Genomic DNA, 22,935 nt, shown 5'->3' with positions numbered 1-22,935 from the left:
AAAATAGCTGTGCTGTATTGGGCCCAAGGTGTATATATATATATATATTTTTTTGGGAAGATCTGCCAGTTTTGCTATTTGAATAAATTCAGATGTGATGAAATAAGCATTTGATAGATGTTCCAGCATTGGTGACAAGTGATGTTTGGCTCTGCTATGCTTTTGCTTTCCTGTCATCTAAATACATCATCAATAAGAGATCCCAAGTTGCCCAGCCCATGCAGGCTGTTTGACACTGCTGGTGCCATCTCTAGTACTATTTGAAAGTGCTGGTCCAGTTTCCTCTCCTATTAAGCTCTGCAGCCTTTCTGGTTTGTCCTTGGTACTCTGGCTCTTCAAATACTCTTTAGTGTTGCTTGGCTCCACTAGTTGTTTTTCTGGTAGCACTTTTCTCTGCTGGAAATGCCTCAAGTGCTTTTGGTTTTACTAGTCCTTCTTTTTAGATGTATTTAGCTCTTTTATTGCAATCTCTAAAAGTGTTTGCAAGCTACTGTACTTATTCCATTTGTTGCTTGCTTTTTTATTATACAGGTTCATGGGAGGTGGAGGAGAGAGTTGCAGTCTCATTGCTGAAGGTCTCAGCACAGCCCTGCAGCTCTTTGATGATTTCAAGAAGATGAGAGAGCAGATGTGAGTCTCTCAAAGAGGAAACTAGAGTTGAACTTTAAAACTTTCAGCATTGCAAAATCATTGCTTTTCATTGTAATCCGTGTGAGTTACCCACTTTCCCTTCCTCGGTTTCAGGTCTTTCCCTTCTAAAAGAACAGACCTCTGAGAACATGGAGTGTATGCACAGTTCATGCCTTTTGCCCCTCTCAGATTATCTCCTATCACTTTTCATCCTACCCTAGACATTGCTCTGTCAACAGTTTCATTTCCTCCAGCTATGTCCAAATGTTTCCTGTTGTGTTGGTGTTTAAGGTTTTGATACCTCTGTACTTTGCTTTTCAGAGGACAGACTCACAAAGTTTGCATACTGATCTGCAACTCCCCTCCTTACCTTTTACCAGCTGTGGAGAGCACAACATACTGTGGTTACACGACTGAGAACCTAGTACAGAAGATCGGAGAGGTGAGAATGGAATGCCGTCCGCTCCCATTCAGCTGCTTTCTGACAAAAAACCAATTATTCAAGAATAAAACATAGTTCAGTCCTTCTGAAACACATTAAACAGGAACCCAATCTTAGTCTGAGCATTTCAAATGAAAACGTGACCAAAGCCATGCCTTAGCAGAATATTCAGATTTAGTGCAGAAACATTCCCAAATCAGACTTAATAGCTCAGGCTTTAAAATGGGCAAAAAGCAGCCATTGTTGAGTTAGTTGAAATAATCCAGGATTGCAAGCCTATTCAAGAATTACATGATAGCAAATTAGCAGTCTACTGCTGTCTTCCATTGAAGTGTTTGTACAGAGAGTTGGAGCCCTTCTCTAATCACTGCTTGGCAAAATTATCACTGACCCTCTCTTATCATCTGGAAGCTGTGTTTGTATTATTTTCCTGTTGGTTTTGCACATAGCTGGTCTATGGAGTCTACTGCTGTGTGCATGTGTAATGGTAGAAGATACTCTTGAGCATATGGCTTCTAAGCGTCAGCAGTGTTTTGGAAGGCTTATACATAGCTATATGCTTCCCCTAATATATTCCCAGAGCAAATATATCTGAGGCTGCAGAGAAGGTATAAAGCTGCTAAATCAGACCCCACTTTCCTCAAGAAGGATCCACTGGTGAACTTCTGCCTGGAGCTGCATCCCCTTCTAGTTACCAGATAATGCAAATAGACAGATCGTTCAGTTGGCTGAAAACGTGGGGGAATCCTGCACACAACATTAAAAGTAACTGGTTCTACGCTTCTGATGGATTATTGTGACTCATATGTGAGAGAATAAAATATGATGAAGACTTCTGCATAGAAGAGACTCTAGACATTTTGGAACTTACAAATGATGGCAGGCTGGTATGAAATCAAGTTGTCAGCATCTTGCCTGTTGCAGGAGGCGTGACAACATATGACTACTGTAATGGTACATATATGCTCGGTTTGAAATATTCAAAGATTTCTGATTGTTTTTTGAGTCTATATACCATACATTCATAGTTTATTTTTATAATTTCTTGAAACTACTTTTCCTGGGTCAGTATTACAGGCATCTTCCATCTCCTCACGATACAGAGCTTTACAACAGCTAAGGATGTTGCAAAGTGTCTACACCAGTGGTTATTAATTTCATAGACTTCGGACAAATCATGGAGCAGAGCTAAGAGAGCTGAAACTTGAAAGGCAAACCCTAACAACCCTGCATTGAGTTTTGTATCTGACCAGTAGCGTGATAGGGCTGGACAGGACCAGTGAATATGCACAAAGTCGCAGTCATATTTTTGGTATTCAGTTTAGGCTGAAAATTTCACAGAATAGTTTGTGGCTTGTTCAATGCCAGTAGCGCAGTATCTTGAAATAGCTGAATTTCAGCATCGCCTCAGTGAACATTTTTTCATGTGAATGCAAGAAGTCCACCCAGCCATCATCTCACAACTGGGTCAACAGCTTTTCTTACCAGTGAAACGTAAGGTAACTGACCTTTGGGGTGGAGAATAATACACCATTAATGATTCCAAATAACACTGAACTTACCCCATTGACGCACACCTGAAGTACGGAGGAATGCACTAATCATAGTAAGGCTGAACTAGTCAAGCCAATTCACAGTGTACAAGTTGGTTGTGTTCCTGTTGTTCTGTAGTCTCCAATCCATATTCTGTGCACAGATCCCTGAATCATTTAATCCGACCATCATGGAGCAAGTCTGAAGTTGAGAAACTGTTTCAGACCATTGTCACCAGTAGAAAGGTTTCTCAGCCATTACAAGCGTCCCATTTCCCTAGATACATGCAGATTTGTAGCTGTTTGGCAACAGATTTGCAGGCCTGAGCAATAGAGTGCAGGCAAGTATTTAGAGTCTCAGCAGTCCGCTGGTGGTGGGGAGCACAATACAAAAGACTAGGGTCAGATTTTGGTAAAATGTCTTGATCTCTGTCCACAGTGGTCATTGTCCACAATTGTGAGGCAGGCAACTGATGTGTTAGGATCATGATCAGATACTAGGATTATGTGTGCTGCATTGCCCATGATGTTGCATTGACATGCAGATTTGCAAACTTAAGCATCGACCCAGAAGACATTTTTTAACTGAGACTCAGGCTCTGCAGTTAGTACCATAAGGAATGTAGGCACATTTAGAAGGAACCAGCCAAAACAATCTTGTTAAGCCTCATGGCTATGGTCCTCTTTATAGCTTTATCTCTACCCCATAATGATAAATGTAAAGATGACAAATGCAAAAAATCATTGAATACTTTAGGAAGCAGGGGGTAAATATTGACTTGCACCAGGTCACGTAGACCTTGATTGATCAACTCACCAGCTATTTAGGATGTTGGGGAAACTACCCGAATCTGTGATCTCGAAGTGTTGCTTTTTTATGGGCATATCCTCACTCTTGGGCTAGTTGAAAAGGCAGAAAATTTAGAAATGTTGATTTGGTCTGACATGGCATAACCAGAGCGCCATTTCTGTATAACAGGTTTATATGCGATCTTATAAGTGAATCAAATTCACGCCTTATTGCTTCAGCAACAGGTTTGCTCACAAGTATGAATCGGAGGTTAAGTAGAGGGTTTTCATGTTGGGTCCCCATTTTTCGACAGAACAGGTTTGATATTTATCCTTCGCAGTTGATCTGGGCTATAAGTATCACATTAAAGCCAGCAACGGGTGGACACAAATTTGGGCCCTGTTCTGGCCCTTTAGTTCTAAAGAGATAACCCCATACACGTATTCAAAGGTTTCTTTGCATTTTATGAGAGGGACACTGTAGCCTCACATTCATTTTTTCTTTGCCTCAAGAGGCAAGGCCCTAGATGCCCTACCGGGAACAAAACCTACCTGCACCGGGTGGGCAAGGGCAGCCATGAAGGGTTTACGGCAGTTGGTAAAACCTTTTGCTAGTGTCTTAACATCAGTGTTCATCAATCAATCTAGAACTGGTGCATACAGTGGGCTCCATATCTGGCCTGTGAATCGGTGAAATCCGTTCCTGGTTAAATTTGAGGTTTAGAATGCCCAGGGATTGGACTTCCTTGAATATCCCCAGAATAGCATGGGACCCTGTGCTTGTTGAGGTATAGAATTCAGTAGGGAAGTTAATGGATTTTAAATATGGCTCTTTATCTTCATATTATTATTTTACAGCCATCATTTGTTGTGACAGCAAAATAAAATCTCACAACTGCACACTGTGTCCCCTTTCATCTTGACTTGAGTGAAGATCATTTGAGCAGTCTATACGTTTCAGATTTGTATGTACTTACATGAGATATGTACTGCAATGTAACTATTTTCATTGTGCACAAGATCCATAGAAACAACTCTCACCCACCATCTGAGAGCTTCATGTCCCCCAAACGAAGGTGCATGGCAACCTTTTAAGGGCATAGTGACGGGATGTCTTTAGATAGTGAAGAAGCAAGGAAATGCCTTTCACTGAACAAGTTCTCTGTACAGATTATTTGGGCATAACCAATCCCATACTTTTTTGATCAGCATTTTAATGCTGCGATTTAGGGTTCAAATCACTGTCTGCATTGAGCCAGGCCCCTGCCATTCTGCCAGTGTATAGGCCCCCAGGGGCCTTATATAGCATGTGTATTTCCAAAGGGATGGTTACATTTTGTATGACATCCTAGATGTATTTTAACATGTGTGCTGCTCTTTTTCCCCTTACAGAGAGGAATTCACTTTTCCATCATCTCTCCACGCAAATTACCTGCCCTTCGCATGCTGTATGAAAAGGCAGCTCATGGCGGTATGCTGGAGACCCAGCCCAAAGACTACAGCCAGGATCCTCGGCACATGATCCTGATACGAGGGATGGTCCTTCCGTGTAAGTTGAAATCAGTCTTTGAGCATTACCTCCAGCTGAAGTCAGACTGGTATCGGCAAGGGGCGAAAAGCTCACCACTTGACCTATTTTCTTTAGCAAAGGCTTGTTTTGCTATCTGAGACCTACGTTTTGAAGAGACAAACTTAAGTATTCTGACCACAGATGAGGTAATCCAGGTGGGGGTCCAGTTGAGTTATCTTCGGCATCTCACAGTTGTTGGCAGACTCTTCGCATACATTAGCTACAGGTAACATATTTCAACTGTCATTGTTTACCTTGGGTTTGGGTAGGTAAATGATTATAGGAGGTTCCGTTTACTTTTAAGGTGGCCATTCATTTCTTCTGAGGCATAGTGTTGAATTATCAGACAAGCTGTTTTCATTCCAACATAGCTGCTGCCATTAGACACTAATTTTGAGTGCCACAACAAAAATGTATTGCAGGTTAGCAGTCTAAATTAACAAAAGCAGGACATAGTTTCGCTCTCGGGTAGGGATGAGAAGTGCCTTCTTTCTGCATGATTGCCCCCACTTTTTGCTGAATTGCTGATGTACTTTGACTGAGTGTGCCCTGGGCTCCTGCCAATCAGGCACCCAGGGCCTATGTTCTTTCTCTAAAACTGCATTGAATACCAAGCCCAGTTGGCACTCTCTGGCTACAGCTCAGTCCCTGGTAAATGGTACCACAGGGCACTGTGACCAGGGAAGGCCTCTAAGGGCTGCAGCACTTATTGTGCCACCCTTAGAGGCCCTGTACCTTTACACTCATACACTGCCTTGGAGGATGCGTGTTTTGGTGCAGAACAAAGTGAAGAGTCGACATGGCACACATCCCTGTGTCCTGCCTACAACCCACTGCCCTGGCATAGATCAGCAACCCCTCAAGCTGGGTGCACTATACCAGTGATGAGGGTATAGGTTTATGAGCCCTGTACCCCTACAGTGTCTAAGCCAATTCTTAGACATTGTAAGTGCAGTGATGCCATTAAGAGTATATGGTGCTGGGAGTTAGTCAGTACAAACTCCACAGTGCCATAATGGCTTTACTGAAAAAAAACTGAGAAGTTTGGTATCCAACTTCTCAGCACATTAAACCCACACTGATGCCAATGTGGGATTCAATAATAAAATGCACAAAGAGAGCATTTTAGAGATGCCCCCTGAAAAATGACCTAACACCAGTGTCCAGGCTGAGTGGCTGCTCCCCAGCTGCCACCACCAGATATGTTTCTGGACCCCTGGGTGGAGAGCCTGCTGCTCTCGGGGGTCTGAAACAATGCTCATCCTGGGATGAGGTGCCAAGCCCGCTCCCCCAGGATGGGCATGGTTCATGAAGGGGAAGCTTCAAAGGCTTGCCGCCTTTGTGAGCTTTCCCAGGCCTTTTGCTGTTTCCAGCAACTGGTCACCACCGGTTCTGACCCCCACTTTGGGCGAGAGAATCGGCGGGAAAACCAAGTGAGGAAGGGAGTTGTGGCCACCTCTGCCACCCCCACCCCTCAAGTGGGGGAGGCTAGGTGAAGCACAACTCGCAGTCCCCGCCATCTTGCAGATGTGGGGACCCAGCCAACCAGAGTGAGGCATACGCTCCCCTCCCACTGGACGGTGGCATAATAGGGGGTGGACCCACCACAAGGAAGGGACCCATTGGTCCCAACCTTTTACTTACCTGTAACGTCCCTAAATCTAGTATTTAGGGGCACCCCTGGCCCTTGCCTCCTTAGACAAGAAATCACAAGAAGAAAAGAAGAAGGACCAAACAGCCTTGCCAAAGCTAAGAGGAGGAGGACGCCCAAAGACTTGGCCCCAGCCCTACTGCCCGTCCCCCCAACCGCGACCAGGAGCTGGTAAGATCCAACCCTAAAAGACACCCCTGCACCCGACGCCCCACGGCCTTGGGTGGACCAACCGACTGTGTATAGCCAACCCCCAGCATCCCAACTTACCTTTCCAAGTGGTGGTCACACCCAGAAGACCTTCGTCCCCGAGACTGCAGTGGGTTTGCAAACCGGAGAATCCCCATTAAAAGTAACAGGGCACCCGACGACAAACCAGCACCCTGCACCCGGCCGCCCTAGTGCCGCTGAGGGTACACCTTTGGTGCTATCTTGAACCCCCATTTGCCCTGAGCCTAAGTCCAGGAGCTTTGCTCCCACAACCTTTTGGCCTGCTCGTCAGCAGCCACCAACCAGAGTCCCCCTATCCCTCATTGAATAACATTGGGCCTCCGCACTCTGCACCCGGCTACCCTAGAGCCGCTGAGGGTGTAACAAGAGTCCCTCCTAGACCCTGGGGGGCCCCTGAGTCTAACGCCAGAAACCCAACTCCCACAAACAAAAAACTGAGAGAGATTACCGATTAAATAAACAGCATGGTTTTTAGTCTTTTCTTGAACAGGCAGGGGTCATGAGTGCTGCGCAGTTCGAGGGGAGAGAATTCCAAGCTTCGGCCGCTTTGATAGCGAACTACCTCCAATTCTAACCAGCCGAAAGCGAGGGATCGATGCCAGGCACTGTGAGGCGGAGCGCAGCTGCCTTCGAAGGGTATAAAAACTAAACCGTTTCCTCAGGTAGCGTGGCCCTGATCCATAAAGGGCTGAGTGCGCCATCGTAAGAGCCTTAAATTTGACTCTTTGAGCCACTGGAAGCCAGTACAGATCCCGCAGATGATGATCTGAAAGAAACACGTTAGTTAGATTCCTCACCTTAGAATATCCCCAGGTGTCAGACTGGATCCGGAAGATTTTTCGTCAGCAATACCCCTTGCGCGTCGCTAGGTGTCGTCTGCGGCTCCGCGTCCGTCGTCAACGTCTTGCGCCGGAACGACGTCGTCGGAGTACTTAGACGCCGCCCTCGCGCGCTGACGCCAGTTCTTCTTTTTTCCGCGCCAGTAAGCGCAGATCCGGGAGAGCTACCCCTTTTAGTCTTTTTTAACTAAGTTTTTTGATCCTTTTTAGGTCTCGCCTGAGACAGCGCTTTAGCGCTGCTCTGGCGAGACTTATAGTAAGCGAGTTTTGGAAGTGCAAACAGTGCTTTTCAGGCCTCCAAATACAGTGCATGTGCGCCGGCCGCGCGCACCATTTGGCAGCCTGAAAAGCACTGCCTGATCACTTCGCGGCCCCTTTGATGTCCTCAGTGAGCCGCGCGGCCACTGAGGACATCAAAGTGCACACCATTTGCACTGTGCCCGCCCCCACTCCCTCCTCGTCAACTTCAGTGCGCGCTTGTTATACAGTGCAGCCCTGCTCTCCCATCCCCCGCCTGGAATGCGCTCCTGTAACAGCTCCCCCGCCCCCAAGCGCGCGCGCGCCACGCTCCGCCGGGCTTGTTTATTTTATCAGTTGCTCTCATGTACTTCTCCTTCCTTCGTGATCCTCACTGCCCCACCCCTCCTGTCCACTCTTCTTTCCTCCCTCAGTGTTGCCTTCCTCCATGTTGCCTCTCACCGCCCCCTCCCTCCATGTTGCCTTCTGCTCCCTCCCCGTTGCCTCCTGCCCCGCAATACATGCCCTACAGTTATTCACAGACCTGCCGTTGTACGTGTTGCCCCCACCCGCCCTCCCTTGTCACTCGGTGGTGCCTCCTACCCAGCCCTCCCTGCCGCCCTACCAATATAAAAAAAATCGCTATTATGCTGGCAGCGCAGGCCATGCACATAATTTGACATCGTGGCGGTTTTAACCTCCTTGCAACGTCCCCAGTTCTAGGCACTATAATGGCGTCGTTCACGGTACGAACCCCCGGGTGCGTGAGTACTACCCCACCTCTGTCAATGCGGGGCATAGACTCTGAGTCTGAAGCCACATTCCAACTGACCTCTGATCCCTTGTCTGCAGGTGGTGCCACGTGACCTTGGAGTGGCAGTATGTGGGTGCACATGAAACGGAGCCTCGGGGTGCTTCATAGGTGGTGATTGTCGCGACTGGCTGTGTGGTCATGGGGTCTGCCCAAAACTTGTATATTTCTCTACTGCTTGTCAACCATCTGTCAGCCCCCCGAAAAGGAGAGACATTTTTGTTCCGAATCAGGCCTTTTGAAAAGGTTTGTGTAGCTATTGACGTCACTTGTATGTAAACTTCCGGCATCCCACGTGCGAAGGCAACAAAGGTTCTAACATAACATTGACATGACATGTATTTATAAGGCACGCGTTTACCCTTGTGTCCCCTCGTCGCTGCAATAAAAGACGTTCAGTTTTACCTAATTCAATGGTACTACTCACTTTAGACTAGTGATGCCGTAACTAAGGATGAAAGGCCCAGCTCCCTTCAGTACCCTGACCCACTGCTGTGTTGGGTTGCCAGGTGCCTCGAAGCCGTGCTAGAGCTGAGCCGGAAACAAGGCGCCGAGGTCCTGGACGTTTCCCTCTCCTGGGGTCTGGCTCATTTCTGCTTCCGCTCCACTCAGTGCCAACCGAAGGTGTGTCCCAGGATCGCTGGCTGAGGCTTTCTCACAAGGGTGTGATGCGGTCAGTACTTGAGTGTCTGCTGGTGCGGCCGGGCTGTGTGGTTGCTGTATTTACCGTGGTTTGCCTCTCTCCTCCTCCACCCTCTTTGGAGCCTTGGCCAGTGGGCGCGTGCTTGATGCACGTTCCCTCTATTTGAATCAATCAGAAATCATAAAGCGCCGCAAATCCACCCGTGAGGGTATCCAGGCACTAAGAGAGAGTGATGCTCAGCTCAGGTGAGAATTCTTCGTGGCACTTGGAGCATCCCTCGAGTTTCCATGGTTACAAGTTAAAAAGCAGACAGGACCTAGCCAGTCACAGGTGTTTGAGAGCGCCCTGTATAACAAGCATTTGCAATGCAATAGGTCTCGCAATTACGCAAGTTTGAGCTATTGGCATTGTAAATGACAATGCCTCTTATTTATGTTTTGGTTTGTAAATAGGGCTCCCGGTTTTCCGTATTTATGGATTTATACATATAAATACAGACGGAAATTGATATTTCCTTTGTCTGTATTTATATTTATAAACGGTAAAATACGAGTAAATGTTGCCGCGCTAGTCTCCCGCCTCCCGATTCCTGCAAGCAAAAACCCGATGCCTCTGGGTTTCAGCTGACAGGGCAGTATTGTGTAACGTGCTAATTCTTCCAGCAAAAGTTTGAAGTGGCGATGCAGGGGCTCTAGAAGGGGGTGAACAACCAACAAAGCCCCATTAACAAGCGAATGGTCTTTTAAAGACCTGTGAAGTGCTCGGGGGCGGCTGTGTGTAAGCTGTTTCAGCCCGGGCTGCCATAAACGTGGGGGGGGGGGGGAGGTACGCACTTTGCTCCTCTGATTCATAATAAAGGACACCGGGCTCTGAAGTGCAGGCCGAGTGCATTGTGTCTGGTATCCACTTGGTGGTGCATTGCTGCCTTTTGACGACACACCGAAGAGCAGGAGACATTAAAGTTGGCAGTCTTCTCTTCTGTAAAGCCTGCAAGTAGTTTGAAAAAAATGTTTTCCCTCTCTGACGAGAACCACACCAGGCCGCACCAGAATATAAACTCCCACAGCCCCGAAAGAAATTGCCAGCCGCACTTGGGCCGGATAGCAGGCTACACCACAGCATCTTTTTACTGAGTTAGCTGTAAAGGCAAAGTTCTCACAGGCTGTAGTTGCAGATTCCACCGCAAGCACTGGAGTGGCGAATAGTCAAATCACCATAACGATGAAAACAAAACGTACTGGTCAGTGTCTTAAAAAGACACGCAAGCTGTAAACTCCCATGGGCTAGCACGTTGCCATTCATGTTTACATGCAAAGTGTACGGGTCTTGCACCATTTCTGATTACTTCAGTTTTCCGTCACCCCATCGATCTGTGCAGCGCCTGAACCTCTGGACTGACAGAGCCAGATTACTGTGGAGCTTTCAACAGCAACCAACAAGGGCAGAGAGGAAGAGGAATTCCTAATATTTAAAGAGCTGCTGTTCATTTTAATGCAGAGGTAGGGGCGAGTGTGAGCAGTTGTTACAGATGCTTAGCCCATCAAAAGTGAGCAGATGTTTTGATTCCCGCAGTAGAGTACTACGGAGCGGTTATTTCGAGAGTTCATGTTAAAGCCTGCATTGACCTCTGCAAGATAAATTGGGGACGTTTAACTGATGTACAACAGGGTAAAGAGAGTCTTTTAAGTGTAAAAATGCATATTTAAAAATGCGTATTTTTCAATTGTTTTTTCAGTTTACCTTTCTGTGTAAATTCTTGCTTGCAGGAAACTGTTCTGGAGCAGAAATATTTGGTGGAAACTTAGAAACTAAGAGAAGTGGGTGCTTATCACAGCGTGGAGTTTCTTCTATCAGCAGGGGTCAACTAGTGAGGTCAATGATCAGCCAGGAGATTTAATTGACTCAGTAGCTCAAAGCTGGCTCTCTTATTTTTAAAAGAGAAACAAAACACGATATTCCCCCCGAAAAGAGCAACTCACACCTGTACACTAGCCTGTAATGAAACTTTACCCATGTGAGTAAGTGGCACACCTATTTGCAGTACACTGTTTTCACACACAATAAGTACATGAGCATAATTTATTTAAAATCCAGATCTTTCATAACAAATAAAACAAAGAATAGAGATGACAAGCTTTTATTTGTTAGCCTACATGCCGGATTTCTTTTGGTACATGAACCAATTAGTTGTTTAAGAGGGAAAGGTTTGATGTGAGTGGGAATGAAAAGGGGCAAATAAGGCATAGGAAGACTAGGTAAAGTGAAACCAGTGGACATGTTCATCTGAAATGGTAGAAGAACAGGTACAGTAGTGGTTCCCAAACTTTGCACCGCAGCACCCCGATGTCCCTGGCTGGTTTTGACCAGGATTAAATTGAGATTTGTAATTGATGCAGCAGCTGATTTTTAAGGTGTGCCAGTGGAGTTCCAACAAGTTTGTGAATGATGTTGTCATAGCTCTTAAGGCCCTAGATTAGATTTGCCATTAAGCAGCAATTTACCATCATCCACGTTCAAGAGTACCAGAACTTGAGCACACGTTCTGAAGTGTCTTTCTGTGAGGAATAGTTGAATTTTCTTTAGTAAAAAGACCTGGTACCCACACAGTGATATTACCCTTCTTTCCCTCTTGAAGCTTCCTCTCTCCTTGCTCAAGCCCTATTATTTCCCATTTCCACTTTCCCCTGTAATCACACTCCTCTCCTTGCCTCTTTCATTCCCTAACCTTGACTTCCTCCTTCCCACACACTCCCTGCACTTGCCTCCACACCTTTCCTTCTTCCCACTACCTCCTCTGCACCTGCGTCCTTACCTCCTATCTTCCAGTCTTCTTTGTAACTCCTTCTGCAAAGGCCTCACCTTCCCTGTGCTTGGTCTGGAAAAGCACAAACTCCGAGTCGAAAAAGAAAAAGCATAGTTGGGAGGTTTTTTTCAATAACAATAATCGAATTCTAGCCAAATTAACCCTTTATACAATATTAATCAATGTTCTAATGTATACTTTGCAGTGGGCATGCAGTCCTATGATGAAAGTTAATAGCTCACTGTTGAATATTAGGACTTTAAATTATAAATTGCAAGTAACAAAAGGATGTCTTTTTTAAAAGCAGTAACCTGCTGATCTGTTTACATTATATGCACTCTGTAATCTACTTGGTACACGTTCTTTGCAGCAGGCATGTTAACCCTCTGCACTAACTTAACATAAGTTAAAACCTCAACTATACAAAACACTGATCTCTCTCCAGGAAGATAATTTATCACGAGTTTTCTTGACATTTTTGTGACGCCTGGTAATTACCAGAAGAAAGAAACGCTGCAGCAGGTGCTTGAAAAACATACTAAACTTGCAAACACGGTGCCCCCAGGAAGGCAGCACCCGGTGCGGTGGCACCAGTCGCACCGCCCTAGAGCTGGCCCTGTGTGCATTGTCAATTTAAATAAATGTGGAAAAATACTAGCTGTAGCGTTGGCTTTTGTTTGTGGCAAAAATAAATGTGGATAAATACAGAAAAAATGCCCAAAAAATAAATATGCATAAATACAGACGGAAATGGCAAAAAAATAAATACCATAAAACCGGGAGCCCTATTTGTAAAACATAAATAAAACGCATTGTCAATTACAATGCCAATAGCTCAAACTCCCGTAAATGCGAGACCTATTGCATTGCAAATGCTTGTTGATCTTGTCTCGACTCCGGTGCCGGTAGGATGCCTGGTTTTAAAGCCTGTGCTGACTGCAACCGCTTGATGTCGGTTACGGATCATCACCGCCCGTGCCTTTACTGTTTGGGCCTCGACCACGACGCGGAGTCGTGTTCGGACTGCAAGGCCCTGACCTCGAAGGCTAGACGGGAGCGGTCCCGTAAGCTTCTCAAGCTTCGTCACTCGGCTCCTCGCCCCTCTTGATCCCGGTCCAGGAGGAGGTCCAAGGATCGGTCGCGGAGCCGCAGCCGACGTCATCATCGATCGTCTGGCTCCAAGTCTTCGGGTAAGTCGAAGCACTCCAAGAGGCGACACCGCTCTTCGGACTCCCCTCGCCGGTCGCGCGACTCGGCCGAGGGTCAGGGTGGTTCCACCCCCGCGGCTCCAGCGGAGCCGCAGGCGCCACGCAAGTCCCCATACCCGCCGGTCCCTGGGACTGACGCGACGCCGGCGGAAGTCAGTGCCTTCCTCTCGGCCATGAGGAACCTGGCTCCGCCGTCGACGCCCGCTGGCGCGCCTTCGGGCTCCGCGGACCCGACTGGGCAACCTTGCATGCCGGCGGCTCCGGCCCGAGCCTGAGGGACTCGTCCCCGTCGACGCCGGTCGACCTCGTCACGCCTCTTCCGCCGGCGTCGACACCGGTTCCACCTCCGACGCCGGCTCCGCTCGGCGTCGTGCCCCAGTTCAGCCCCGCTCCGGACCCGGCGCCGTTACGGCGTCGATGGACGCCGCGTACGGCGCCGCTGGAGACACATTATGTCTATCGTCCGGCTCCGATCCTTCCTCCTGTTTACCAGGAATCGGATGACGGGGGCGAATGGGAGGGGTCCGAGGATCCTATGGCCGTTCAGGCTCAGCTGTCACAGGACTGGGCAGATGAACTGGGGGAGGCCAGTGGTCTGGATACCTCTCCAGACACTGGATTCATCTCTCCTCCGACTGTGGCTTCGGAGGAGGGTGCTGCTTTCTCTGTGGTGCTGCGCAAGGCGGCCGCAGCCCTTGGGCTCGAGCTACCTGCCGTGGCTGTGAGAACTAACGTCCTCACTGAGGTGCTTCAGTCTGCAGCAAGCTCCACTGAGCCTCTGCTGCAATTCAATGAGGCCCTCATTGACGTTCTGCAGGGCACCTGGTCCAAGCCCTCCACAGTTCCTCCTGTGGACAGGAACGTCGCCAGGCGCCACCGCCCTGCTCCGGGCGACCCCAGTTTTCTGTCCCAACACCCTACCCCCGAGAGCCTGGTTATCCAGGCTTCTACCTCCCAGTCCTCCTTCCCGACCGCTCCGCCGGACCGGGATTCCAAGAGACTGGAACAGTTTGGCAAAAAGCTGTTCTCTTCCCTTAGTTTGGGCCTGCGGTCCTTGATCACCGCCTGTCTTTTGGACCGTTATTCCCACTCTCTGTGGGATACGGTGGAGGACGTGCTGCCCCTGTGTCCGGAGGAGGTCCAGACACGACTTACCCAGGCTCTGGCCGATGGGAGGGATGCAGCACGACATGCTATCAGATGTGGGCTTGACACTACGGACTCGCTGGGTAGGGCGATTTCTACAACGCTGGCGCTTAGACGTCACGCCTGGCTGCGGTCCACGTCCTTTTCGGGAGATGTCCAAAGCACTCTCATGGACATGCCCTTTGATGGCACTCGCCTTTTTGGTGAGAAAGCGGACAGTGCGCTGAATCGCTTTAAGGACTCCCGGGCTACGGCCAAGTCCTTGGGCCTCTCGGCCCCGCGGTCGCAAACTTCCGCCTTTCGCCCCTTTCGTGGCCAAGGAAGGGGTGCCTCCTCACGTCCGCCTAGCCACCAGCCGCAGAACCAACCTGCGCGCGGTCGCGGACGTGGTTTCCGCCAAGGCGGTTCTGGAGGACGACGCGGTCAGCCCACATCCACCCTGGCAGCATCCGCCTCAAAGCCTTCCTAGTCCGAGCTTTCAGGCCCATTCCACGCCAGTGGGCGGCAGAGTTCGCCATCACCTGCTCCACTGGCGGTCCATCACATCGGACAGGTGGGTGCTGCAAATCGTCCGAAGGGGCTACTCCCTCCCCTTCGAGACGACCCCTCCAGCCATGCCACCGCAGCACCACCGTATCTCGGGGGGATCATTTGAATCTTCTCCACGAGGAAGTTTCGGCCCTCTTGGCCAAGGGGGCCGTCGAGCGCGTTCCGAGCCCAGAAGTAGGTCGTGGTTGTTATTCCCACTACTTTCTGGTTCTTGGACCTCCGGAACGTCAATGCCTTCCTCTGGAAGGAAAGGTTCAAGATGTTAACTTTGGCTCAGGTTCTAGCTGCCCTAGACCCGGGAGACTGGATGGTAGCGTTGGACTTGCAGGACGCATATTTCCACATCCCCGTCCTGCCGGCCCACCAGCGTTACCTGCGGTTCACGGTGGGTCAAGAGCACTTTCAGTTTACCGTGCTCCCCTTCGGCCTTACCAGTGCCCCTCGGGTGTTCACGAAAGTGATGGCGGTGGTCGCAGCTCATCTACGCAGATCAGGGGTTCCAGTCTTCCCCTATCTCGACGACTGGATGTTGAAGGCGGGCTCGCCCCAGGCAGTCGTCTCCCACCTCCAGACTACGGCGGATCTCCTGCATTTGCTGGGGTTTTCCATCAACGTGCCGAAGTCACACCTGAGTCCCTCTCAGAAGCTCCTCTTCATCGGAGCGGTTCTCGATTCGGCGCAGTTCCGGGTCTATCCGCCGGAACAGCGGGTCCGGGATATTCAAGCCCTGATTCCCATCTTTCGGCCTCTATACTGGGTTTCGGTCAGGCTAGTGTTGCGGCTTCTGGGGCTGATGGCCTCCTGCATTCTACTAGTGCATCACGCCAGGCGGCGCATGCGGGCTCTGCAGTGGGACCTGAAGTTTCAGTGGGCCCAGCATCACGGCAACCTGTCCGACCATGTCTTGATCTCGGAGGGCACTGCACGGCAGTTGCAGTGGTGGCTCACGGACCGCGATTGGGTCACGGGCAAGAGCATCTCCCTTCCCCAACCGGAGCATGTCGTGGTGACGGATGCGTCCCTCCTGGGATGGGGTGGCCATATGGGAGAGGCGGAGATCAGATGCCTCTGGTCTCCGGCGGAGTCTCGCCTCCACATCAACCTGTTGGAGTTGAGAGCGATCCGACTTGCACTGAAAGCCTTCCTTCCCTCTGTCAGGGGAAGTGTCGTGCAGGTGTTCACGGACAACACCACCGCCATGTGGTATTGCAACAAACAGGGCGGGGTGGGGTCGTGGACCCTTTGTCAGGAGGCTCTGCGCCTCTGGACGTGGCTGGAACACCAGGGCGTCACCCTAGTGGTTCAACATCTGGCGGGCTCTCTGAACGCCAGAGCAGACGAACTCAGCCGCCGGTGCATGATGGATCACGAATGGCGTCTGAACTCCGAAGTGGCGCAAGGTCTCTTTCAGCAGTGGGGAGAGCCTTGGTTAGATCTATTCGCCACCGAAGAGAACGCGCAATGTCAGCAGTTCTGGGCGTTGGAATTTCCAAGGCGGCACTCGCTCGGCGACGCTTTTCGTCACGAGTGGAGTTGCGGTCTGTTGTACGCCTTTCCGCCTATACCACTTCTGCCCAGAGTGCTGAAGAAGATCAGGCACGACCGGGCCCAAGTCATCTTGGTGGCTCCGGATTGGGCACGAAGGTACTGGTATCCCGAGCTACTCAGTATGTTGACCGATCCTCCGATACGTCTGCCCCTTCGGGAGGATCTTCTGTCGCAGCAGCAGGGGACGGTCCTCCACCCGAACCTGTCCAGCCTCCACCTCCATGCGTGGAGATTGAGCGGCGGCAGTTGATGCCATTTGACTTGCCTCCTGAAGTCTGTGATATCATTCTGGCAGCCAGGCGTCCCTCCACAAAGACGGTATACGCCTGCCGGTGGAACAAATTTGTGGCATGGTGCACAGCAAAGGCTGTGGATCCCCTTTTCGCCCCTCTTTCTGAGGTTCTCCTCTTTCTTCTTTCTTTGGCCCGGCAGGGCTCTGCCCTGGGCACCTTGAAAGGTTATCTTGCTGCCATCTCTGCCTTCTTGCGGCTTCCTGATCAGCCTTCTCTTTTCAAGTCCCCTGTAGTTACACGCTTTCTAAAAGGCATTACTCACACGTTCCCTCCTGTCCCTTTTGTAATGCATCAGTGGGACTTGAATCTTGTTCTCACATTTCTAATGTGTGCTCCCTTTGAGCCTCTTCATAATTGTCCTCTTCGTCTGCTGACGCTTAAGACTGCTTTTCTGGTAGCCATCACCTCGGCTAGACGGGTGAGTGAGCTCCAGGCTTTATCATCAAAGCCTCCTTTTCTCTCTGTTCATCCGGACAAGGTTATCCTTCGGCCTTGTCCCTCCTTTCTTCCGAAAGTGGTGACTCCATTTCATCTTGGGCAGTCTGTCACCTTGCCCACCTTCTTTACGCCTCCGCATCCTTCCAAAGAGGAAGAGAGACTCCACCGCCTGGACCCAAAACGTGCGCTCTCCTTTTATCTGGACCGCACAAAGCAGTTCCGGGTGGACGACCAACTTTTCGTTGGATACGTGGGTGCTAAGAAGGGGAAAGCTGTGCACAAACGGACCATCTCTCGGTGGGTTGTTTTGTGCATCAAAATTTGTTATTCCTTGGCAAAAAAGGACCCTCCTGTTGGGCTGCGAGCCCATTCTACTCGGGCCACGGCGGCTACTACTGCTTTGGGGCGGGGAGTCCCTTTGCAGGACATCTGTCAGGCGGCGACGTGGGCTTCGCTACACACGTTTGCCATGCATTATTACCTTGACAGCCAAGTCCGGAGGGATGGCCTCTTTGGCCGTTCTGTCCTCCAGGACTTTCTGGTGTGATCTTGGTTCGCAGACCCACCACCGGGGATGGTATTGCTTGGGTATCTATTCTAAGGTGAGGAATCTAACTAACGTGTTTCTTTCAGATGAACAAGTTACTTACCTTCGGTAACGATGTATCTGTAAGAAACATTAGTTAGTTAGATTCCTCACCGACCCACCCATCCTCCCCGTTCTGCGAACTGACATCTAGGGTTAAGGATATCCTTTTCAGGCCCCTAGATTTTATTTTTGGCACCAGTGTCGGTCTTTTGCATGGCTCTGCGTTCCTGGCGCGGAAAGCTATGTACAAGAACTGACGTCAGCGCGCGAGCGCGGCGTCTAAGTACTCCGACGTCATTCCGGCGCACGACGACGGACGCGGAGCCGCAGACGACGCCTAGCGACGCGCAAGGTGTATTGCTGACGAAAAATCTTCCAGATCCAGTCTGACGCCTGGGGATATTCTAAGGTGAGGAATCTAACTAACTAATGTTTCTTACAGATACATCGTTACCGAAGGTAAGTAACTTGTTCTTTTACGCTAGACCTGCCAGGAATGCCCATCAGAGCTCTGGCCGCAGCATTCTGTATTACCTGAAGTTTCTTGTGCTGGTATCCTGGTAGGCCAATATAACGTGAATTGGCATAGTCAAGGTTGCTGAGGATCAAAGCATGCGTGACCATCTCCTTAGCAGTCCTAGGTAATAAAGGCAGAAACTTCCTAAGGGACTTCAGTGTGCCAAAACATTGGCCTGCCAGTTGCTTTACTTGCGTAGAGAACCTGAGATTCTCCTCGAACCAGACACCCAAGTTCTTAACTGCCTGTCCCGTAGAGCTGGGAAGGGGGTAGTCTGGCAGCCAGAGAGCTTCCCTGAACTGTGGGGGGGAAAGGATCCGTATAAGAGGATTTCAGACTTATCCTCATTAGACTTTAGCTGAGCAGCTGCAAGCCATTTAAATACGGCTGTTAGACAGTTTTTTGCTCTTGTTGGAGAAGTAGCAGAGCCCTTCCATGTGAAGAGGAGCTGGGTATCATTTGCGTACTCCGGTAATCACCTTTTGTGGGGCCGATGAAAAAGGAGGTAGCCACACTTTTTGTGATCTATCTTCCAAAAGTTATTTAATCCAGTCCCATGCTAGGCCCATTACTCCATTGTTTGCAAGGCGAGCTAATAACCGAGAGTGTGGCACCGTATCGAAGGCGGCAGAGAGGTCCAATAAATTAGTGGCGCTCTCCCGCCCCCATCCAAGCACTCTCTGATAGCTTCTGATATTTCTACAAGCGCCGTCTCTGTGCTATAGGTAGCTCTAAACACTTACTGGGCAGGATGTAACGATCCAAATAACCAAAATGCTTTTATTTGCCTGTTTACAGGAAATGTCCCAGTGCAGTCTCCAGGTACTACAAGAAAAGTAATCTGTAAAGTAATCTACTTGACTTCCTATTGAAAAGCCAATACAAAGTATATGTACAATATTTCAAACCATTGCATTACCAGTAATTCTGCTGTAATCAAGCCAAAGTGTATATACAATTGCAATTCAAACTGTATTATTACTGCAAAGTATAAATCACTTACCTGTGCAAGGCTTGCTTGCTTCTAGGAAATAAAACAACTAAAATAATATTCCTATAAAACAAAATTGGTCTGAGTTCAGTCTTTGAGTGTGTGACAATCATTTGCTGATTGAGTGTGTACAACAAATGCTTAAAACTACCCTCTGATAAAGCCTTACTGCTCGCCCACACTACCACAAATAGAGAGTAAGGTGCTATCTAATTTTACCTCTGCCTACCTTTGGGGTTCCACGGGACTCTGTGCACACTATACCTCACTTTGGTATAGTATATACAGAGCCAGCTTCCTACACAGGGCCACTACTTACAGTATAGGGGAATTCCAGAGGTAGCTAAAGTTACCTGGCCCCGTTACCCAGACATTCCCCAACCGACACACACTTTAGACCTACTGCTCACATGCGGAGCCGGGCGCAGGATATCGTTCCTGTATAAAGCCATGAAGCAGGACTCAACATCCCAGTTGCTGCGGTAAAGGGCTGCATGGGAGAGGGACCTCAACTCACAAATTGAAGACCGGGCTTGGACAGCCATTTGCGAGCTCACACACACAGTCTCCTACAATGCAATGTTTAAATTGATCCACTACAACTTCTACACTGTACCTACCTCACACCAGCGAAGATGCGACGTATCTCGCACAATAATGATGGCAGGTGCCCCCGGTGCACCACAGAGGAAGCAGATTTTCTACACCTGGCATGGGCATGCAACAGTTGTGGGCGCTGGTGGTAGAAAAGGTGCGCATAAGCACAGGTCTCCCTACAAGAGAAAAGCCACTTCAGTGCCTGTTAGCCCAGGTATGCAAACCCAAAAAACGGAAAATAGCATAAAAACTCCTTCAGCTGATGCTGGTCCTGGCTAGATGCAGAGTGGCCATGAATTGGATGGGACAGAGAAACCTAGATATAGCAACATGGCTTAGAGATGTTAGGGAATGGGCACTAGCCGGAGAAACACACATGAAATTCACAGGCAAAGATGATGGGTTACAGGCAGGGCTCAAGGAATGGCGAGAGATGTGCAACTCTGCCGTCACATCAGGGTCCAGCGGGAGTGAAACAAGCTAAGTAGAAAACCAGAGGGGGAGGGCGAGGGCGAGGGTGGAATGATGGAATGAACGCTTCCCCTAATGCTTACAGTCCGCTATGATGAAATGTATGATGTAATGTATGATGTATCACTCATTGTTAACTCTATAAAAGATTCCAGGACTTCTCAGGCTGGCCTCGGCAACATAGAGGTTGTGTACAAAGTACCTACGAGCTATTATATGTTGTACTGTTGGTTATTTTACTCCTAAAAAACCAAGTAAAAAAACAAAATGGACATGACAGCTTTTAGGAGAACCCACCTGGTCAAGCAGCCCACAGCCATAAATAACAGGATCCAGCTAATGGGCCTTTAGATTCAATCCCTCAACTACATCCAAAGTCTAACCACATTGCAGTAGCCCACTGACGTAACTGGCCGACCCACAGCAGCCACACCATCACTGAAGAGCAATGCTCAGCTCCATACCCCGACCATTGGCCATCACGGGTGAATGCTGCCAAGCCACATGGTGTTGTCATCAACCAGAGAGTGTTAGGGTCATGGCCCACAGGATAGACCCGCCTGCAAGTGGTAGGGAGGCAAAACAGACCAGCCTCTCCTATTCTCTCCAGGAAGTTTACAGCAGGGGTGGTCTGCGGGGCCTCACCGATTTTAGTTTCATCTCGCGCACTTTGGGGAAGCGCTTTCATTTCCAGTTGGTTAAGCAGGCATTGGCAAGGAGCTAGCTATCTGGAATACCATTACTTCACTATATCTACAGGTGAGATCTACAACTGCTGTATATGTTCTGTAAGCATACTACTACTTCTTGGGGTAGATTTAATTTGTGAACCGTAGGAGATTACAGCGGCACACCTAGAATTAGTTCTTATTTATTTATCCGCATAATTTGTAATTTTACGTAATTCCCATATCTCCGGACTAGGATGGAGTTTGTTTCCATCATGGATTCCAAAAGGCATTACGTCTTCTATTGCATGATGAAATTTCAAAGTGACACAGGCTACTAGACCCAAAACGCTTACTGCGGAGTAAGAATGATACTTCGTATTTAGGTCATCATAGTAAAAGCAGTCCATGCAAAAGTTTGTGAAATTCCTTGGGTGTTCAATGTACTGACATGTATTCAGTAACCCCTGAGGGTACTCAGCAGCCTCAAAGCTTGTCCTTTCTAGATAAGATGCACAAGAGAGCCTAGCTGTGCACAAAAAAGCTACCCAAAATGTACCCCTCCACCCGTAAAAAGGAAGCCTGCAGTCTCCTCTTACGATGTATGAAGTGACTAGTGGCAGCTTATTATAGGTCAGAGGCACATGCTGCTTTACCTACAATCCTGGTGGGGATCACCCATGTAGAGGGGCTGTTCTCCTGCCACGTTCAGTCTACTAAGACCAGAACAAAGGGTCAAGATACACTTCCTCGCATTGGAGAAATACTTCAAAATTAAAACCAAGCAAGTTCCTTGTTTGTCTCGTGCTTCCTGCCTCTGCCATCATGGAAGGAGTCTATCTACCTCCTTCCATCCAGTAACTTGTACTCCATCTGTACTCTGAGGAGATCTTACAGACTGTTGTTGGGAGTGACATTTCAAGAACCCGTGCATGTGTGACTAGACGGAGCAAGAGGAAGCTGAACTGCCCATTGAGGAGAGGAATATGCCCCTGATTAAACAGAATATTAGTTAAAGGCTCATCTGACTGAAGGTCTGCATGGAGATTCATTGAAGAAGTGCCTCATCTCACAGCCATGAGACCCTTGTAATCCAGTTGACCAGCATCACTCAAGCAATGCTGAATACTGTCATCGGTGGTTGTGGAGCAATAGAACATCTTTTCAGTGGTAAGCAGGCAAGTACTCTTCTGGCCTGTATTTTAATCTACATGTGACAAGGGGTTGTGTCCTTTTGGTAGCATTAATTATGGAACAATCCCTCAGCCTTCAGGGTTCCTGAGTTATTTCAGTTGGACCAAAAGCTTAAATCCTATTCCCTAGTGGTGACTGGTGAAACCTTGTTGTATTTTGAGTGCTTGCAGTCCAGTGGATGCTTGCACCTTCATGAAATCTTTACCTCAGGGATGTTCTGCTGTGTGCTGACCCACAGCTATGTTTTCACCTCTTGAAATGATTAAGAACTCTGATAGCAGTTGGATCTTTGACTAGGCTCCCCTAACCATGTCTTGACTGCAAACGAAGTACCAGATTCCAGGTAGTGTGTGCTCTGGGCGCTAAGTCTGTTTGCCAACTAAAACCATCATTTGTTTGTATCTGACTTTGGGCCCTTATTCTGGCCATGGGTTTATAGCCTACAGAATTTGTGGAGATACTTGTTAGGAAACTTCATAGCATGATCTCAAACCATGATGGAGTTTTTTTTTTTTTTGAAACCGTTTATTACAAATCTCAAGAATATA

The 22,935-nt window shown here is 48.7% G+C and overlaps 1 protein-coding gene across 5 annotated transcripts in view; it reads left to right on the top strand.

Annotated features, from left to right (window-relative positions):
• The window catches only part of MED25 (mediator complex subunit 25), a 277,582-nt gene that overhangs the window by 192,447 nt on the left and 62,200 nt on the right, over positions 1–22,935 (top strand). For all 5 annotated transcript variants that reach the window (XM_085616238.1, XM_085616237.1, XM_085616236.1 and 2 more), the window contains 3 exons: positions 532–630; positions 952–1,072; positions 4,786–4,942. In XM_085616238.1, the coding sequence (XP_085472364.1) occupies positions 532–630; positions 952–1,072; positions 4,786–4,942 (377 nt within the window). The remainder of the gene's footprint in view (positions 1–531; positions 631–951; positions 1,073–4,785; positions 4,943–22,935) is intronic.

Source organism: Triturus cristatus, chromosome 7, assembly GCF_964204655.1.
Source record: "Triturus cristatus chromosome 7, aTriCri1.1, whole genome shotgun sequence".
NCBI classification, from domain to species: Eukaryota; Metazoa; Chordata; class Amphibia; order Caudata; family Salamandridae; genus Triturus; species Triturus cristatus.
This window is presented reverse-complemented; position numbering and strand designations above follow the sequence as displayed.